The sequence below is a fragment of the Hemitrygon akajei genome, chromosome 8, assembly GCF_048418815.1.
Source record: "Hemitrygon akajei chromosome 8, sHemAka1.3, whole genome shotgun sequence".
In the NCBI taxonomy this organism is placed as follows: Eukaryota; Metazoa; Chordata; class Chondrichthyes; order Myliobatiformes; family Dasyatidae; genus Hemitrygon; species Hemitrygon akajei.
In genome coordinates this window covers 99,955,144-99,975,455 of record NC_133131.1, presented here as the reverse complement: position 1 = coordinate 99,975,455, position 20,312 = coordinate 99,955,144, and the positions used below count along the sequence as shown (strand labels likewise).

The 20,312-nt window shown below is 40.8% G+C and overlaps 1 protein-coding gene across 4 annotated transcripts in view; it reads left to right on the top strand.

Annotated features, from left to right (window-relative positions):
* sema5a (sema domain, seven thrombospondin repeats (type 1 and type 1-like), transmembrane domain (TM) and short cytoplasmic domain, (semaphorin) 5A) overlaps positions 1 to 20,312 on the top strand; it is a 231,904-nt gene that overhangs the window by 105,760 nt on the left and 105,832 nt on the right. For all 4 annotated transcript variants that reach the window (XM_073054249.1, XM_073054250.1, XM_073054252.1 and 1 more), the window contains 2 exons: positions 11,804 to 11,866; positions 13,094 to 13,192. In XM_073054249.1, the coding sequence (XP_072910350.1) occupies positions 11,804 to 11,866; positions 13,094 to 13,192 (162 nt within the window). The remainder of the gene's footprint in view (positions 1 to 11,803; positions 11,867 to 13,093; positions 13,193 to 20,312) is intronic.

Sequence of the window (20,312 nt, the reverse complement as noted above, 5' to 3'; positions counted from 1 at the left end):
AAACGTACCCCTGTCATCTCCTCTGTACTTACTTCCAAGCATCTTAAAACTGTGCCCTCTCGTACTAGCCATTTCAGCTCTGGGGAAAAAGCCCCTAACTATCCACATGATCAATGCCTCTCATCATCTTATACACCTCTATCAGGTAACCTCTCATCCTCCATCACTCCAAGGAAAAAAGGCCAAGTACACTCAACCTATTCTCATAAGGCATGCTCCCCAATCCAGGCAACATCCTTGTAAATTTCCTCTGCACCCTTTGTATGGTTTCCACATCCTTCCTGTAGTGAGGTGACCAGAACTGAGCACAGTATTCCAAGTGGAGTCTTACCAGGGTCCTATACAGCTGCAACATTACCTCTCAGCTCCTAAACTCAATCCCACGATTGATGAAGGCCGATGCACCATATGTTTTCTTAACCACAGAGTCAACCTGGTGCAGCAGCCTTGAGTGTCCTGTTGGCTCGGAACCCAAGATCCCTCTGATTCTGCACACTGCCAAGAGTCTTACCATTAATACTATATTCTGCCATCATATTTGACCTACCAAAATGAACCGCCTCCCACTTATCTGGGTTGAACTCCATCTGCCACTTCTCAGCCCAGTTTTGCATCCTATTGATGTCCTACTGTAACCTCTGCCAGCACTCCACAGTATCCACAACACCCCCAACCTTTGTGTCATCAGCAAATTTACTAACCCATCCCTCCACTTCCTCATCCAGGTCATTTATAAAAGTCACGAAGAGTAAGGGTCCCAGAACAGATCCTTGAGGCACACCACTGGTCACCGACCTCCATGCAGAATATGACCCATCTACAACCGCTCTTTGCCTTCTGTGGGGGAGTCAGTTCTGGATCCACAAAGAAATGTGCCCTTGGATCCCATCCCCCCTTACTTTCTCAATAAGCCTTGCATGGGGTATCTTGTCAAATGCCTTGCTGAAATCCATATACACTACATCTACTGCTCTTCCTTCATCAATGTGTTTAGTCACATCCTCAAAAAATTCAATCAGGCTTGTAAGGCACAATCTGCCTTTGACAAAGCCATGCTGACTATTCCTCATCATATTATGCCCCTCCAAATGTTCATAAATACTGCCTCTCAGGATCTTCTCCATCTACTTATCAACCACTGAAGTAAGACTTGCTGGTCTATAAATTTCCTGGGCTATCCCTACTCCCTCTCTTGAATAATGGAACAACATCTGCAACCCTCCAATCCTCCGGAACCTCTTCCATTCCCATTGATGATGCAAAGATCATCGCCAGAGGCTCAGCAGTCTCCTCCCTCACCTCCCACAGTAGCCTGGGGTACATCTTGTCCGGTCCCGGTGACTTATCCAACTTGATGCTTTCCAAAAGCTCCAGCACATCCTCTTTATTAATATGTACATGCACAAGCTTTTCAGTCCACTGTAAGTCATCCCTACAGTCACCAAAATCCTTTTCCGTAGTGAATACTGAAGCAAAGTACTCATTAAGTACCTCTGTTATCTCCTTCGGTTCCATACACACTTTTCCACTGTTGCATGACTCTAACTCTGTAACACCATCAATTAGACTTTAGCCAGATGTATTATTTAAAAGATGGATAAATATAATTTGATAGTTACTAATTTTTAAAGTGAAATTAATTATTACTGTAATAAAATTTCATAGTTCCTTAAAAATGCAAAACCTCCTGTTTGTATATTTGTGTGTTTTCTCATTTAAAGCTATTGTGGAGGAGGAAATTGTAGCGAAAACACTTGTGACTTAAAACAATATGTGGAAAGGATAGATAGTTATTCCTTGAGTATTTGAAAATCAAGTCTGAAAATGCCATCTCTGAAATATTAGAATGATCTGTCTATTCCGACTATTTTGAAGGGTGTCAGATTTAGAGTAGGCATGCAGTCAGTCTTAATTTGTGCAACCAGTGGTGTATGTGCTGTACGTAAAATACTATATCCATTATATGGATAATTCTAGCCTACCCTCTGGAACAGTATAGGAAGCCATTTGGTTCAAGGGAGTTGGTGATGGTCAACAATTGCTGTTTTGCCAATGGAATGCAATATCCTTGAATTAATTAAAAATAATACAGTTAGTGTACATAGTGCACTTTCACAGCATTTCAGAAAGTTTAATATCTGTTCTTGAGTTGAAGTCATGACCTAAGAACTGTTACTTGGTTGAGATGGCTGTGGAGAAATTTACATGAAAAATTAAATTAAATTCAATCCTTGGAATGAGATAAGCACTATCATACGTGTGGAGCATGAAAGTGCTGTAAGTGATATTAAAGAAATGTTTACTGTATGAACCTCTAGCACACTGAGAGGATGGAAATAGAAATGAATTACCATTTCTATTATGAAGTTATTTATATTGCAGTTTAGATGCTTCTACAACAAAACTAATGAAGTCTTTCCCATAGAGACACTTGGCTACATTCTGTACAGAACTACTGCAGTTCCAATGGCAAAAGAAATTACATTGGATAATAGATGGGGTTAGAAGTAATACAATGTCTGCACTTTTGCCACTGACTTTCAATCCTTTTGAGTTCTATTAGACCATTTGTGTAACTTTATGGCCTTTTCTAGATCTCACAGTCTCCATTTCAGGAGGCAAAACTGTCATTTTCTGCAAACCTACTGCCTACCACAGAGTGCACTTCTTCCCACCTTGTCTTGTAAATATACTATTCCTTTCTCCCAATTTATCCACCTCTGAAGCATTTCCCCTCAATTTGAAACCTTCTATTCCAGGACATCTGAAACATCCTCCTCGTTCAGGAAACATGCCTTCCCTTCTGCTGTGGTTGATGGAGCTCTGCCTTGCATTTCATCTATTTCTCGCACTTCTGCTCTCACCCATTTTCTGTCCCTACAGGATAGAGATAGAGTTCCCTTAGTCCTCACCTTTCATCCTGTAGTCTCCACATCCATCACATCATCCTTAATCATTTCCTCCTGCTGCAATGAATTCCCACACCTTCTCTTCCCCACTCCTTTCTGCCTTCCTCTGTGACTCACTGGGCTGCTCATCCTTTCCCACCTGTCCCTCCTTGACAACTGGTTCCTCCCCCTGCACAGCAGGAGGTGTAGCACTTCTCCCTACACCACCTCTTTGACGACCATCCGAGACACTTGCGCTTACTGTGCACTTCGTCCAACCTCTCTGCTGCATCTGATATGGCATCCTTTACAGTGGCAAGACCAAGCACAGACTAGGGCACTAGTCATCCTGAACTCCCAGTTGAATGGCATTTCAGTTCCCTTTCCAATTCCAACATTTGCTTATCCTCTGGCCTTCTGTACTGCCACAGAGAGGCACAACACAAGGTAGTGAAACAATGTCTCATGTTCTATCAATAATATGACATGAATTTTTCAATTTCAGGTAACCTTCACCTCTGGTGTTGCACCCCCCAACTCCCCCATCACTCCCTCTGTCTTTTCTTCCAGTGCATTTCTGGCCCCCCTTTCCCACAATCCTCTGCCTGGTGCTGTCCAAACACTTCACCCATTAGTTCTTTCCTCCACCCCACCCGCGCTCCAATCTCATACTGGTTCCATCTGGCTTTCACCTTTCTTACAGGGCAGATTCCGGCAGCAGTCTGCACCTTCACCCTTTCCCCCCCTCCCCTGACTGTCTCCATTTATCATGTCTCCCAACTCCACCCATCACCCTCCCGACCTGGCTCGAACTGCTCATTATCCTTTCACCTCTGGTCCTTGTTGCACCACGCCCCCTCCTCTTTATACTGGCTATTTCCCCTCCCCACTCTCAGTCCCTATCTCCCACAACTGCTGAATGACCAGCTAAGTTCCTCCAGTGCCCAGATGATTTTTGTTGCTCACAAATACAGCATCTACAGTGTCTTGTGTCTCTGTAAAGTGTCTGCAAATGTAGCAATTTCCTTAGAATTAACTCAGATAGAGGTAGGAATGAAGGAAGTTTACATACTTAACAATCCTAACTCTGTAGCTTTGCATCAAAATTACATTTCAAATGTAGTAAAATAGGAAATGCATCAATTTCTGATCCTTGTAAATAATAATAATTATAAATGAAGTATATAAGTGGTAAAATTAACATTACTTAGTGTATAGTTGTACCTATTCCACAGGACATTGGAACAGAATTAGGCCTCATGGCCTATTGAATATGCTCTGCTGATTTATTATCCCTCTCAACCCTATTCTACTGCCTTCACCCAGTAACCTTTGACACCATTATTAATCAAAAACTTATCAACTTCTACTTTAAAGATACCCAGTAACCTAGCCTTCATAGCCATCTGTGGCAATGAATTTCACAGATTGGGTAAAGAAATTCCTTCTCATCTTTGTTCTAAATGGATGTCCCTAAGTTCTGAGGCTGTGTTCTGTGGTCCTTGACTCCCCCACTATAGGAAGTATCCATTCCACATTCACCTTTCAATATTTCATAGGTTTCAATTGGATTCCCCCCCCACCCCCCCCCCCCCATTTTTCTAAACCCTAGTGTGTACAGGCCCAGAACCATCAAACGCTCCTCATACTTTCATTCCTGGAACCATTCTCTTGAATCTCCTCTGGACTCTCTCCAGTGCCAGTACAACTCCTAGACCAGGGTTCCCAGTCTTTTTTTTTATGTCATGAACCCCTACCATTAAGACTTGGAGGCCAACTCTTCATGTATATTAAGGAAGAGGTTGAGAGATTCATTATTGGTCATGGCATGAAGGGATACGGGGGTAAGGCAGGAGATTGGGGCTGAGGGGAAAATTGGATCAGCTATGATGAAATGGCAGAACAGACTTGAAGGGCCAAATAGCCTAATCCTGCTCCTGTACCTTATGGTTATTAACAAAGGAGTCTGTGGACCCCAAGTTGGGAACTCTTGTCTTAGGTAAAGGGCCCAGAACTGCTCACAATACTCCAATTGCAGTCTCATCAATGCTTTATAAAGCCTCAGCATTACATCCTTGCTTTTATATTATTGCAATAATTGCTAACATTGCATTTGCCTTTCTCACTACTGACAGAATCTATAAGTTAACCTTTAGTGAATCCAGCATGCGGACTCCCAAGTTCCTTAGCACATCTGACTTCTGAATTTTCTCCCTGTTTAGAAGATAGTTTATGTCTTTATTCCTTCTACCCAAAGTGCATGACCATACACTGCCCTATGCTAATTTTCATCTATCACATCTTTGCCAGTCCAAATCATTCTGCAGACTCCCTGTTTCTTCAACCCTACCTGCCCCTCGACTTATCTTCATATTGTCTGCAAACTTGGTCTAAAAGCCATCAATTCTGACATCCAAATCAATGATATATAATGTGAAAAGAAGTGATTCCAACATCAACCTCTGTGGAACAGCACTAATCACTGGCCGCAAATCAGAAAATGCCTCTTTATTTTCACTCTTTTACTCCTACCAGTCAGTCAATCCTCTAACATACTAGTATCTTTCCAGTAATACCATGGGCTCTTATCCTGTTTAGCTGCCTCATGTGGCACCTTGTTAAAGGCCATTCAAATGTATTCTTAGTTATAATTGGTCTGGTCTACATTCATGAATGAGTATCTGATCAGGAGGTTGAATTGAAACGCATATCGCACAAACCTCAGACATGGTTTGAACTGAAGAGCAACAAGGTGTTAGATGGAAAATATTAGGTCTATTGTTGTTTCTATCCTGTCAGTAATCTTAAATACTGACAAAGCATTGTACATGGGCAAGTACAGTTGTATACTCATACTGAATTTGTATTATTTTGACAAAGAAGAGAAAGAGGTTCCCTACTGGAAGACTTGCATCGAAAAATATAGGAATCTGAAAGTGATTATGATCAGCTTCAGCTTTAGAAATGTTGCTGTAATTTTGTGGCATTCCATAGCTGTAAGTGAATTGTCAGCATGCTATTGAAAGGTAATTTCTGCTGTCAGTTACTTTCTACGTATTCAGTAATTCAAACAGCTGCTGAGTCCATAGGGCAGCCTCTTCCAGCAGTCACTGGAGTGCTGCCATTTCAATTTGTACAGAATACTTTATAGCACAGGCTATATTCTGTACGATCCAGCAATCTTTTCATAAGACCCTGTGCGCGGTAGCTGCAGTAAATCTGCCCTGTCAGATTGAGACCAAGCTCTAGTACGAAAACTGATCAGCTCACAATGGTTCAGAAAAGAAAACCTTACAGCTGAGGTATTTGTAATCATCACAATAAAATTACTCACAGAAATATTTGCGCTTTTTTTTGTAAGCCTCACAGCTATTTTAACAAGTAGTCTATGTATTTTTGTTCTCATTCTGCAAAGTGTGAAGAATCTGTTTTTTAAAATTTTTACTGCAGAATGATTAGTTCATTTAAAGATGGAAATAAAGGTCATTCAGTATTCAATTGGCATTCATTGAAACTATTATTCCTACAAAAGTTATGACTTCAAATAAAGAAAGCAGAAGTTTTAATTTGGAACTTCTGAAAATTGACTTCTCCCTTCCTGTTGAGAAGTGGTTGTCTGAGGCAGCAGGCAATCTCCCACACTGTTAGCAAATAGCTATTCTTGTGCAAACCCAGAGAGTGAATGTCACAGAATTAGAGGTGACATCCATTGAAAATCCTTCTGGTTGGACATTTTAGTAGCGGGTTGTCATTGAATGATGTTTTTGAAGTTCAATTAAACAGCTTCAAAAATGGCAATATTGTTTTCCAAGAAAAAGTATTTTTGCAGTTCTTATTTTGATTTGATCTTCGACTAGGAGACTACCACAATGCATGAAGAATAATGTTAATAATCTTGTATGCCCTCGTATGCTGTGTTTTTTTTAGGGCATTGATGCATTTTGCTTGTAAACATCTGTTGGGGTATTAGGAGGTAGCCACAGAGACTGAAAACCAGCATGTCTTGTATTGAGATCTGGGTATAGAGTCATAGAAAAGTACCAGACCCTTTGGCCAATCTGGTCAGTACCAAACCATTTAAACCGCCTAGTCCCATTGACCTGCACCCGGAGCATAGCCCTGCATATCCCTCCCATCCATGTACCTATTCAAACTTCTCTTAAACGTTGAAATCTAGTTTGCATGCACCACTTGTGCTGGCAACTTGTTCCTCACTCTCACCACCCTCTGAGTGAAGAAAATTCCCCTCATGTCCCCCTTAAGCATTTCAATTAACCCATGATCTCTAGTTGGAGTCCCACCCAATCTCAGGCAGAAAAGCCTGCTTGCATTTACCCTATCAATGCCCCTTATAATTTTGTATACCTCTATCAAATCTTCTCCCCGCAATCATCTACATTCCAAGGAATAAAGTCCTAACCTTTTTTTTCTTATTAAGTGCAATCGTGAACAATAGCCAGATCAGAAATGCTGATCAAGTCAACTAGTTCCCAAAGAGAACTCTGATAGGCCAATCAGATGGTTCACTGCTGCTCAGCGATAGAACACGATAAAATCATATGTACTATTAAGAAACATTAAAAAATAGTAGAAATACTGGAGTCATGATTATCATGATGATGTCTGCTGGAGAGAGACATTTATACACATGCTGTCCTCCATAATTCAAAGAGATTGAAGGATAAGGTTGCAGAGTGACAACATGGCAGGAGCATATGGAACTAAAAATTAATCCCTACTGGGAGAAAACAGCACCTGTTCTTTCCGCACTGTTCTCCAGCACTTTAAGGACTAAATCCAGCCGGAACATAACTCACAAGTGCTCTTGAAAGTCAGGTATTAACCCTACCTGCCAACAACCAAGCATTACCATCCTGGTCCCCTTCATGATAGCTTATGAAGAAGCATGTGACTTCCCTCCCAGAGATGATAGGTGTTTGTGCACTCGACTCTTGAAGACCTATTCAATCTTTCCTTATAACTCAGGTCCTCAAGTCCCAGAAACATCCTTGTAAATTTTCTCTGCACTCTTTCAACCTTATTTACACCTTTCCTGTAGCAAGGTAACCAAAACTGCATATCAGGCCTCACCAAACTTCTTATACAACTTCAACATAACATCTCATTCCCTGTACTCAATACTTTATCAAGGTCAATGTGCCAAAAGTTTTTTTTACAACCCTATCTACCTGTACCAGCACTTCCAAGGAATTAATGGTCCTGTACTGGCAGATCCCTTTGTTCTACTGCACTCCTCAGTGCCGTACCATTCATTGTTTAAGACCCACCCTGGCTGGTCCTCCCAAAGTGCAACACCTCGCACTCGTCAGCATTAAATTCCATCTGCCATTTTTCAGCCCATTTTACCAGCTGGTCCAGATCCTGCTGCAAGATTTGATAGTCTTCCTTGCTGTCCATAATACTGTAAGGTAAGCTTTCTTTAAGTAATGTAATCACTACATTTATACAAACTCAAATATTATATGACACAAAATGTCTGATGCCCAGATATTCCATTGTACAGCTCCAAAAGAAATAGTGCGCTTTCCCTGTCACAGTGCTGGTTCCTGGGTGTTTGTCAGGAAATTCAATACTTTATTTTTTGATTTTCATTTGCACAAATTGATTTTTCTAAAGTAAAGCTCCCTGAAATGACTCCAGCTGTAGTGTAATAATGACAGTTGATTTCCAGTGTGCTTTTTCATTCTGGCATCACTGCCTGAAACAACTCAGTAATGGAATAACTGGGTGTTAGTGATCCTATTTCTTCTGAAACTCTGCTGTTTTAAAGGGTTAACTGTGAGATTTGTGACCTTTTGGAAGCGGTGCGGAGGAGGTTTACCAGGTTGATTCTGGAGATAACAGGGTTTGCCTGTTTTAAGAGATTGAATTGTATGGGAATATGCTCACTGCAATTCAAAAGGATGAGAGGAGATCTTACAGAAACATTCAAAATTATAAAAGAGCATTGAGAGGCAGGAACATTGCTTCTACTGGTGAGTGAGACTAGAATTAGGGGACATAGCCAGTAGATTTAGGATGGAGATGAGGAGAAACTGCTTTTCCTAGGGAGTAGTGAATCCATTGAATTTTCTGCCCTGGGAAGCAGTAGAGACAACCTCACTAAATTTTTTGCAGAACAGGGGAATGGAAGGTTCTGCGGAAAAGGCAGGTAGGTGGAGCTGAGTCCACAGCCAGTTCAGTCATGATTTTGATAAATGGCGGAGCAGGCTCAACGGGCCAGAAGGCAACTCCTGCTCCTTCTTCTTGTGTTCTCATGTAAATGTGGCTTGCGTGTGCCTAGCCTGCCTTGCCTATAAACATTGAAGCTGAAGCCATTCTTAACTTCCAGGCCTAGGGATTCCATTCTGATGCTGCCTGATCCCGTAGTTTGCTGCTCACTGTACAATCATCTTCCAAGTTCCATAATCTGGGCAGAATGCTGCATGTGTTTATTTTCCCTTAAGCTCACAGGAGGAGGAGGAGACCGAAGCCTTTGGGATTTCCTGCCTTGCAGGATTTCTCATTGATAGGCTGCATTAATGGAATCTCCTCATAGAGATATGGCAGTCTGTAACCTTGCGGACTTTACCTGGCCCTTGCACAAAACAGTTTCTCCTACATCACTTGTTCTTCACAAGCCTGTCCAAGATGTCTGATCTTGTAGGAACACTCTCTGATCTCCCTTGCATTATTGTAGCACCCAGCCAGATATTACAACCATAAGACATAAGGAGCAGAATTAGGCCATCTGGCCCATGCATTCGGCCTCTGCATATTAAGTAGCAATACTTGCCTGGAATTGGATGGGTGCTGTTTATATTGTGGTATTTCCCTTTGAGGAATGGCTGCCCAGATCACAGCTGCTAAGCTAAACAGTTGAAAGTTTGCATATTACTATCTGTCACTGGCAATCTCACCAGGTCATGTGGGGTCAGTAGGACAGTAATTTGTTATAAACATGACAGTAAAAATGAGGTCGGAATTCCTTTGTAGGAAATGGACGGTCGATGTTTCAGGTCGATACTTGAAATGTTGACTGTCTATTTCCCTTCACAGGTGATGTCTGACCCACTGAGTTCTTTCAGCAGGTCCTTTTTAAATGTTCGCTTCAGATTTCAGCAGCTGCAGTCTGTTGTATCGCCACGCATCTCTTTAGTGTTTATTTGACGGTTGGTAGAAGGAATGTTCCAGGCCAGGCTTTAACTCTATTCATACTCTGGTTCCCTGAAGTGGAAACATAATAATTGAGAATGTTTTTTGAAAGATGTTTTCCTTCATAGCTTTAGCCAAATTGGATTTTAGTGTGAATATTCCATGTCCCAAAAACCTCAAAACAAAAGCTGGGTAAACAGAGATGTCAGGTGATCTCTCCATGCAATACCTAACTGCAGTGGGAACAAAAGAAAAAACTTCTTGTAATATATGTTTATTAAAATGAATCAACGAAACCTGTCTCAACACAATATTGTGCCATTAAACTGTATATATATCAGAACTTGAAATCAATGGAATTATTTTTCACGAGGACAATGGTGCAGTTTGTGATGAGAATTTTTTTCTTGGGTCAGGATATATTTGTTGTAGGCCCTGAGGAATGTTGTAAACAACAGAAAGTTTGCAGATGCTGGAATTCCAAAGCAACACACACAAAATGCTGGAGGAACTCACCACGTCAGGCAATGAATAAACAGTCGGTGTTTTGGGCTGAGACCCTTATTCAGGACTAGAAAGGAAAGGGGAAGATGCCAGAATAAAAGGTGGGAGTGGAGGGGAAGGAGGATAACTAGAAGGTGATAGGTGAAGCCAAGTGGGTAGGAAAGGTAAAGGGCTGGAGTGGAAGGAATTTGATAGGAGGGGAGAGTGGACCATGGGAGAAAGGGAAGGGGGACGGGACTTGGGGGGGGGGGGGGGTGGAGTGATAGGCAGGTGAGAAGAGGTAAGAAGCCAGAGTATTTATTTACCAGAAGGAGAAATCAATATTCATGCCATCAGGTTGGAGGTTACCCAGACAGAATATAAAGTGTTGCTCCTCCACCCTGAAGGTGGCCTCACCTTGGCACACAGAGGAGGTCAGGGACTGAAATGTTGGAAAGGAAATGGGAATTGGAATTAAAATGTTTGGCCACTGGAATGTTCTACTTTTGGCAAATGGAGTGGAGGTGCTTGGTGAAGTGGTCCCCCAGTTTACGATGGGTTTCACCAATGTGGAGGAGGCACGTGGGAAGCACTAGACACAGTAGTCGACCCCAACAGATTCGCAGGCGAAGTGTTACCTGGAAGAATCCTTTGTGGCCCTGAATGGATGTGAGGGAGGAGGTGAATGGGCAGGTGTGGCACTTTGGCCACTTGCAGGGATGTGTGCTGGGAGGGAGATTAGTGGTGAGGGACAAAGGAATGTTGTACCTCTCAGGCTGTGCCAAGAACTCACCAACTCTTGAGTTCTGAGATAGTTGATGCAGTCAATAAAGAAACAATGCAGTCTGCTGCAGCCTGAGGCAGAGAGTACCTGGTTGACCGTGGTGTGAGTGAATAGTTTGTGAGATGATGTGCTCCTTTTGCCAGCTCAGCTTTTGAGAGCGACTGTGCTTCAGCACTGTACCACTGTAAGCTGAACACTGTCACTGCAGCAGAGATCTTGTTGGAGGTAAAGTGTAGCACTGTGATGAGCAAACTTTTAAAAAACTTCTTGCGGCCTTTTGCTTGTTAGTGGAGTCTTCAATAAGATTGGAAGAGTTGTAGACCCATTGGTTTGTATTATGACATGCATTAAATCATGAAACAAGAGATTTTGTTGATTTTTGTGATTTTTTTTGCAGGCTTGGGGAAGGTTCTCAACAGTAACACATAAATGCATTTTATTTTTGCATGTGGTCTTCATTGTAACTTTATAATATTTTTTTTCCCTTCTTCAGAAAGTGGAATGGTCATCGGACAAGATGACAAAACAAAGCTGCTTCAGCAAAGGCAAGACTGAGGTAGGTGGCGATTGGTCTCCAACAAGTAAGGCAGTGTTCTGCTTCACTCAGTGAGGTGGAATTGGACTACACCCTTGCTTAGTTTTTTTTTCTCTAGCAATGATGCAAGCAAATGCTATCAGTAGAGCTCTTATAGAAAATGTAATCATATAAAATAGAACATAGACTAGATTAGTACAGTACAACAACAGACCGAGTGGCCCAAGGTATCAATGCTGACCACGATGCCAATTGAAACTCATCCTAACTGTACATGGTCTAGATTTCTCCAATCCCCGTCTATTCATATGGCTGTCTAAATGCCTCAGATAAGATGAGGCATCAAAATCAATGAATACCAACCATTTTGTGCCTGTAACTGGATGCATAGTTCCCATTCTGCATGGCTTTTTAATGTACAGGCATGGTAATTCGGTTAAAAGATAAGACAGTGACTATTTCTGATAAAATCAATGTTGCCATATAATAATCTTTTACTGGGTAAGTATTTTAACCATTTAATTCATTATAATTAAATTGTTTTCTATATAATGGACAGTGATATTATTCTTGTGCATTTTCCCAGTTTTGATTTCTTAATAATTTGGGATGATGGCGCTTGATTTATTATTTTGTGATGGAATTTTTCTGATATAAAATGATTTAAAATTGAAAAAGCCAGGCTTACTGTAGTGGTGTGATCCTGCATATATTCATATTATATTTAACAACTACCTATTTAAAATCAGCACTTCCCAGATTTAAATAGATTAGTAGTGGGAAGCATTGATCCTGACATGGATGAAGATTAGCTTTTATCATCTGACCCTGGGAAGAAAATCTGCTGTTTAATTCAGGAAAAGCACGTAACTGAGTAACTGACCTGTGTGAGTCCTTTTTCTTCTTTTGAGTCAGTGTTATTATTGTCCTAAATTACTTGTGGGGATTGGAATGAGCACTGATCACTGTCCATCCACTTCCATTATATAAAGCACCTTAGAAAACTCAGTACAACCCAGGACATTCACTGAACAACATCAAAATTGCGTGTACGTGCCGGCTATCTCACAATAGGCTTGTTAAGATTCACTCAGTACCAATAATTGAGGTGTAATTCTTTCAGCAGATTAAATTGCTTTGTGATGACATTTTGTTTTTGGCTGAATCTTTTATTAGAGACAATTGGAATGCAATTGCAATGAAAAGTTTCCCAATTATAATTTTGCTGAGGCTATGGTGTCATTGCAGGAGGAATGTCAAAATTACATTCGGGTCCTCCTTATCAACGGAAACACCATCTTCACCTGTGGAACAAATGCATTTACTCCCATATGTACCAGTCGGATGGTAATTACAATCAATTCATTTTTGCATGTTTAATTAGATATAATTAGACTCGACTAAGGGGTCTCTGATGCAAAATTTGGACTAGTTTTGTCTTAGAACTGCAGCTGTTGCTTCTGTTCTTTGTGAGCTTCAAGCAAACATGGGATTTTATTGCACCCTGGTGTATATGAAAGTAATCTAAAATGGGATCCAATGTTCATCATTGACCAGAGTCAAGCTAGACACTATTTTAATGAATGCATATGACACAGTCAGGATTGCACAAGTACTTTTCTTTTTGGTATACAGCATGACTGGGAGAGTAAGAGAAGCTACTGAATGAAGGAAGATTAGGGGTTTTAGCAAGAGCATATGTATATTCTGTACCTTCAGGGATTAATTCTTCTCTGAGGAATCCTAGCCAGGAAATTCCTTGGCACCCGATATAGTGTATAAGCAGTTGCTTTGCAGCAGGCCAATGAATGTTTTAGGCACAAAGCTGTTGTGTGGACATTCATTGGAGCTTGAGGTCCATAACATAGGGTCATGTCAGGCCTTTCCTTTGTGCATCACAGACTGCATAGAAAATCCAACGAGTCTGGGTCAGCAGCTGGGGGGGGGGTCACAGGTTAATATGATGAAGGGTTAACTTATGATTATTTGGTCAAAGACATGAGTTGACGAGTCAGAGTGCCGCTGATTGGAGAGGTAATCAATTGTTGGGTGTGTGACATGAGTGTCATTGGGTGGAAGGGCTAAAACAGATCATAAATCTAGTAAATAATTTCAGTAATCTAAGACAGAGTCCCTAGTGATAGCCTGGGACTTGCTCTGAAGCTTGGGAGGAGCTGAACTAATAGTAGGCATGGCGGCTCCATAAAGATGTCAGAAATGATATCCAGACAAGAACTGCATAGCATTGTACAGCATGGAAACAGGTTCTTTGGCCCAGCTTCTCTAAATTGACCATTCTGCTCACCAAGCTAGTCCTGTTTTCCCATTTGGTCCATATCTTTCTAATTCCCTCTGATGCACCATCAATAACTCTCCGAGACGTGAGGCGAGATATTGGCTTTTATTGACTGGAAGAAAGAACAAGCAGCAATTGACCACCATGCTACATCCTGGAGACTGAGAGGCAGGGCTCAGGCCCCAATCCCCTTTATACCGGGGTCTGTGGGAGGAGCCACAGGAGCAGTCAGCGGTGGGGGGGGGGGGGGGGAGCGTGTCCAGACAGGTATATGTAGTTCACCACACCCTCCTATCCAGGTACTTATCCAAATGGTTTAAATATGCCTCAACCTCTTCCTCTGGCAGTTCATTCCATATACAATCAACCTCTGGGTGAAGAAGTTGCCTCTCAGGTGACTGTTAAAGCATTCCTTTTTACCTTAAACTTGTGCTATCTACATTTTAATTGTCCTACTCAGGGTAAAAATCAAAACACATGCATTCTTTTGGTCTATACCCCTCAAAATTATATATGGTTCTCTAAGGTCACCTTTCAATCTCCTATGTATGTTCCAAGGTATAAATTCCTAGCTTGCTCAACTTCTCCATATAACTCAGGCCCTCAAGTCCTGGTAGCTTCCTTGCAAATTTTCTCTGTATTTTCAGTTTAATGATTTTTTAAAAAAGTAACAATTTGACAGAAACTGTACATAATACTCAAAATGAGGTCTCACCAACACCTTGTATAACCCCAACATAACATCTGAACTCAATGCCATGACAAAAGCCCCAAGCATGTCAAACGCCACTTCAGCAGCCTCTCTAACTGTGATGCCTTTTTTAGTGAACTATGTACTTGTGCTCGAAGATCCCTCTGTTCTACAACACTCCCCCAGGGCCCTACCATTGACTGTACAGTCTTACCTTGGTTTGACTTTCCAAAATGCAACACATCACTGAACATTTGTCAATCTTGGCTCAGCATGAACATTTTTGATAATTTTCTTCATTGCCTATGATGTCACCTATTTTAGTATTGTGTGCAGATCTGCATCCAAATCATTTATGTAAATAATGAATAACCAAGATCCCAGCACCAATAGTCAAGAACTGCAGTCTGAGAAACAGCCTTCAACCACCAGTGTCTGCTTCTTACTGTCGAGCCCATTAGAAATCCAATTAGGAATCTCCCATGTGATCTGATCTCCTGGACTAGACTGCCATGCAGAACCTAGTCAAAGGTCTTGCTGAAATTCATATAGGCAATGCCTTCTGCCTTTTCCTCATCTGTCCTCTGGATTTGTCAGACATGGTTTCCCGGGCAACTTTTTAGGTACTATTGGACATGTGCAGGTTCCTTCATGCAATACATTCTGGGCGTGTGCACAGAGGGCCCTTGAGCAAAAATAATCTGAGAAGTCTTAAATTCTATTCCTATTTTATTTTCACATAAATTGGCTAAAGAGTACACACAGTGTAAGTGTGCTTGTGAGAAACTTGTCTGTACAAGAAACCACTTTTTCTTCTACCAGTAAAGTTTAATGGCAGTGGGCAGACCAACGTAAGGTGCATTATCGCCACCTACTGAGCATCGTTCATTCACGCCAAATACTTGTCTTCAGAAAGTTTTCCTCCCCCATCCCTTTCACATTCGTGTCACTACAACCCTCCCACCATAGTACTGAGCATTAAAATCCCCTGACCATTAACTAACAAACTTGTAGCATTCCATTGAAGGATTTGAAAAAAAGAGAGAAAAAAACAAAAGCAAAAAAACACAAAAAAGAAAAAAAACATTAACAATCCTTCTCTGACCATTAGCTAACAACCTTCTAGCATTCCATTGTAGGATTTGAAAAAAAATAATGAAAAGAAACAAAAAAAGGCATTAAGAATACTTCTCTAACCATTAGCTAACAAATTTCTAGCATTCCATTGTAGGATTTGAAAATAAAATGATGAAAAAAAAAGAAAAAAAGCATTAACAATACTTCTCTGACCATTAGCTAACAAACTTCTAGCATTCCATTGCAACAAAAGAAAAAGAGAAGAAAAATTGTCTTTTATCTCTACATTTCTTTTTCTGCAGCTTTTAATGTGATTTCAGTTTTTTCTGTCCTACTTTTAGTTTGTGCTGTACAATTTACCATATCTGCCAGGAAATTACTCATTTTAGTTTATCAACAATCAACACATCTTTTAATATAAAATCATGCATTTTGCATGCTAACTGTGATCGATCTATTCTGGATATTAATAGGTCTCATTGACACTGTCTTCTGTACTTTCTGACGACCCTCGGCATATGATATGCCCATTTCTACCCAAACACGCTGCATTTGCACAGCTTGCTTATATACAGGACAATGTACATAAGCAGAGTTATTTTCCCTTCCACAATTGCTACATTTTGGTGTAATGCCTGCTCCACAATTACCATAATCATGTTCTTCACTACATCTACCAAACTGCTTTTTACCCCTACACACAACTGCTACATGACCAAACTTCTGCCAGTGAAAACGTCTCAGAGGTGGCAACACGTAGACTCAAACCATATAGCTCATATAGCCTGGCAACTTTATTCCATCAAACTTCATTGATAAGCTATCTGTTCTAACTCCACCACAAAATCCTTTAACCACTTAGTGTCTACAACATTTCCTCTGAGTAATTTATTTTAAACTTGGTCCATGGATACATAGAGGCACTCCTGTGATTACTCCCCAAAGCCACTGTTGTTCAATATAATTCTTTGGTGTTACTTTCCTTCCTCCCACAGCTTTTAACCCTAAAGCTTTCTCATGTTGCTTACTACCTTTACAAAGCACTTAGAGTGCCCAATTTCTTAAAGGTCTTATGCCCACAATGCCTTCAGATGTTTTTTTTCAAATCATTAGTTAATTGATTAGTGGATTGATAACAGAAACAGCTGCACATTCAAAACTCAGCAATATCTTAAAGTCTTGCTTTTATTTAAATCCTGTCTTGTGCCTTCATCATTGGTTGATAAACCACTGCACTCCTCATTTTGCCGTTTGGCAGAAACCTGCTATTTGCCTTCCTCCATACAACTCCGATCAGCCAATACCACCTCTTGTTTGCTACCCCCATCTTCTCCATCACTTCCTGATATCTCTACCCAACAAACCCAAGATCAAAAACAGCCACCAACTCCTGAACCCACTGTGTCGAATCAGCGACTCCAACAGCTACCTTAGACTGATGGCAAGCTTTCTATTCACAATGGTAGACTGCTAACACACAGAGCTGCTGAGTGTTGTGTTAATCGCTGCTTCTATTCTGCAGTCAGTTAACAGCTGGTAGAAATTGGTGCATTGCTTGCTTATGAGTTTGCTTTTTCTGCGGGGGGGGTGGAGAGCATTGCAAATTTTGGAGACTAGAATCTCCATTTTTCGCATTCAACCTTCATGACATTTTGTTAACATTTAATTGAGCTGAATGTATTCAAAAGTTTTTTTATTTTATATTAATTTTAACAGGCTTCAAAGGTACAGAGAACAGCAATTTAGGTTACACCTTTTGTCTTGATTTGGTAACAATCTAGAAGGGAAGCTTAAGTGATAAATGGATGTCTAGAACTACCTTAATTCAGTTATTATTTGTGTGTGTTATGGAATCATAGTCATAGACCACTACAGCATTGAAAGAGGCTATTGGGCCCATCTAGGCTGTGCCAAGCTATTGATCTGCCTAGTCCCATTGACCTGCATCCTTACCATTGCTTTCCATACTCCTTCCATCCATTTACCTATCCAAATTTCTGTTAAATACTGAAATCGAACCTGCATCCACCACTTCCGCTGGAAGCTTGCTCCACACTCTCAGCTCCTGCTGAGTGAAGAAGTTCCCTCTCATTTTCCCCTTAAACATTTCACCTTTTACCCTTAACCCATGACCTCTAATTCTAGTCTAACCCAACCTCAGTGGAAAAAGCCTGCTTGCATTTATGTCACAATCTGTATCCCTCATAATTTTGTGTACCTCTATTAAATCCCCTCCCATTCTGTTGTTCTCTAGGAAACCAAGTCCTAAACTATTCAACCTTTCCCCATAACTCAGGTCCTCAAGTCCTGACAGCTTTCTTGTAAATTTTCTCTGCACTCTTTCACCATTATTAACATCTTTCCAGTAGGTAGGTGACCAGAACTGCATACAATCCTCCAAAGTAGGCCTCACCAACTTCTTATACAACTTCAACATAACATCCCAACTCCTGTACTCAATACATTGAATTATGAAGGTAATGCTCTCTTTTTTTTTACCCTATCTACTTGTGATACCGTTTTCAAGAAATTATGAATCTGTATTCCCAAGTCCCTCTGTTCTATTACACTCCTCAGTGCCCTACTACTCACTGTGTGAGTCCTACCCTGGTTTGTCCTCCCAAAATGTAACACCTCACACTTGTCTGCATTAAATTCCATTTGCCATCCTGAATGCCAGGCGTCTGAACCTTCTTGACCAACTTTCCATGTTGGTCCATGGAGATAACATCCACTTCCTTGCCTTCATCAAATTTCCTTGTAACTTCCTTGAAAAACTCTATAAGACTGGTTAGACATGACCTACCATGCACAAAATCATAATGACTACCCTTAATCAGGTAAATATAATACTTATATATATTCAGTCCCTTGGAATACCTTCCAATAACTTGCATGCTACTGATGTCAGGCTCACTAGCATATAATTTCCCAGCTTATTTTTAGAGCTTTTCCTAAACAATAGAACAACAGTATCTATCCTCTAATCCTTTGGCCCCTCACCCATTACTAAGAATATTTTAACTATCTCTGCTATGGCCCCCGCAGTTTCTACACTAGCCTCCCACGAGGTCTGGGGTAACACCTTGTCAGCCCTGGGGATTTATCCAACTAACTTGCCTCAAGACAGCAAACACCTCCTCCTCCTCTATAAGCTGTATAAGGTCCATGACTTCACTGCTGTTTTGCCTCGTTTCTATAGAATCTGTGTCCATCTCCCAAGTAAATACAGATGTAAAAATGTCCATTTAAGATCTCTTTTGACTCCATGCACAGATGACCACTCTGATCTTCAAGAGGACCAATTTTGTCCCTTGCAGTCCTTTTGCTCTTAACATATTGTCAGAAGCACTTGGGATTCTCCTTCAGCTTGTCACCTTGTAATTGAAAAATTCATGACATATAAGGAAAAGTAGAATATCCCTAACGTTCTTACAGTAGAGTTTGGAAAACAAGATTTTCCGTGATGCGGGCTATGAATACAAGGAAGAAGTCAGTTAGCCCGGAATCAGCCCCATTTATAATGCCCTTACAAATTCTACCTCTGGCACCATGGATGAATCATTGTCCAGACGTGGTGGCTTGTGTTATATGTTTCTCTTTAGAAAGTGCTGCATGTTGTACCTTGTTTCTGGAATCCAGTTATATTGTTTTCAAAACTGGAGCACCATATGCAGCTGCTATTGTGTACGGTTGTTTAGTGCTTGCAGTCAGGGTGGAATTCCTGCAGAGTGAGTTCCCAGCTTCTACGGTATAGATGTGCTGCTCTTTTTTCACAGAATGGATATTAACTTTGTGAGAGGAGAGATAGCAGTGAATTTATTACACAAGGCTTTGTTGTATTCTTGCCTACTGTGTACTTGATGAAACTGCTATTCTGGGATTATATTTGCTTTAGACAGTGAATGTTAAACACAACTTCTGGTATAGTTTCACATTGAGACAGCTACCCACTCCATTGGGAAGATATGAAAATTTCTTTCACTCAAATTGGCTAGCAACTAGTACAGCAATATAATTTCTTAGAACCATTAATTTAGTGAATGATTTTTTTCGGTAAATAGTTTTGTTATTCTTTACCAGCTCTACGAAGATCAAAATGCGACCAAGGGATTGGTTAAGGAACTTCTTTCTTCTGCACGCTGGGTTCACAATCAGACTCATCACAGTCAATGATGAGTTGCTTTCCTTGTCACACATATAGAACAACATAAAATTAATATGAATTATTTCATTGACTAAAATGTTTTAAATTATGATGGAACTGGCACTTTAACTCACAGTGCCAATTAGGCTAGATAGCTTGGAAGATGAGCTGCAACACTGGTGCATTAATGTATTTTTTATTCATCTGGGTTAAGTGTACTCTGATACCTCCGACACATAATGACACCTTCCTCATC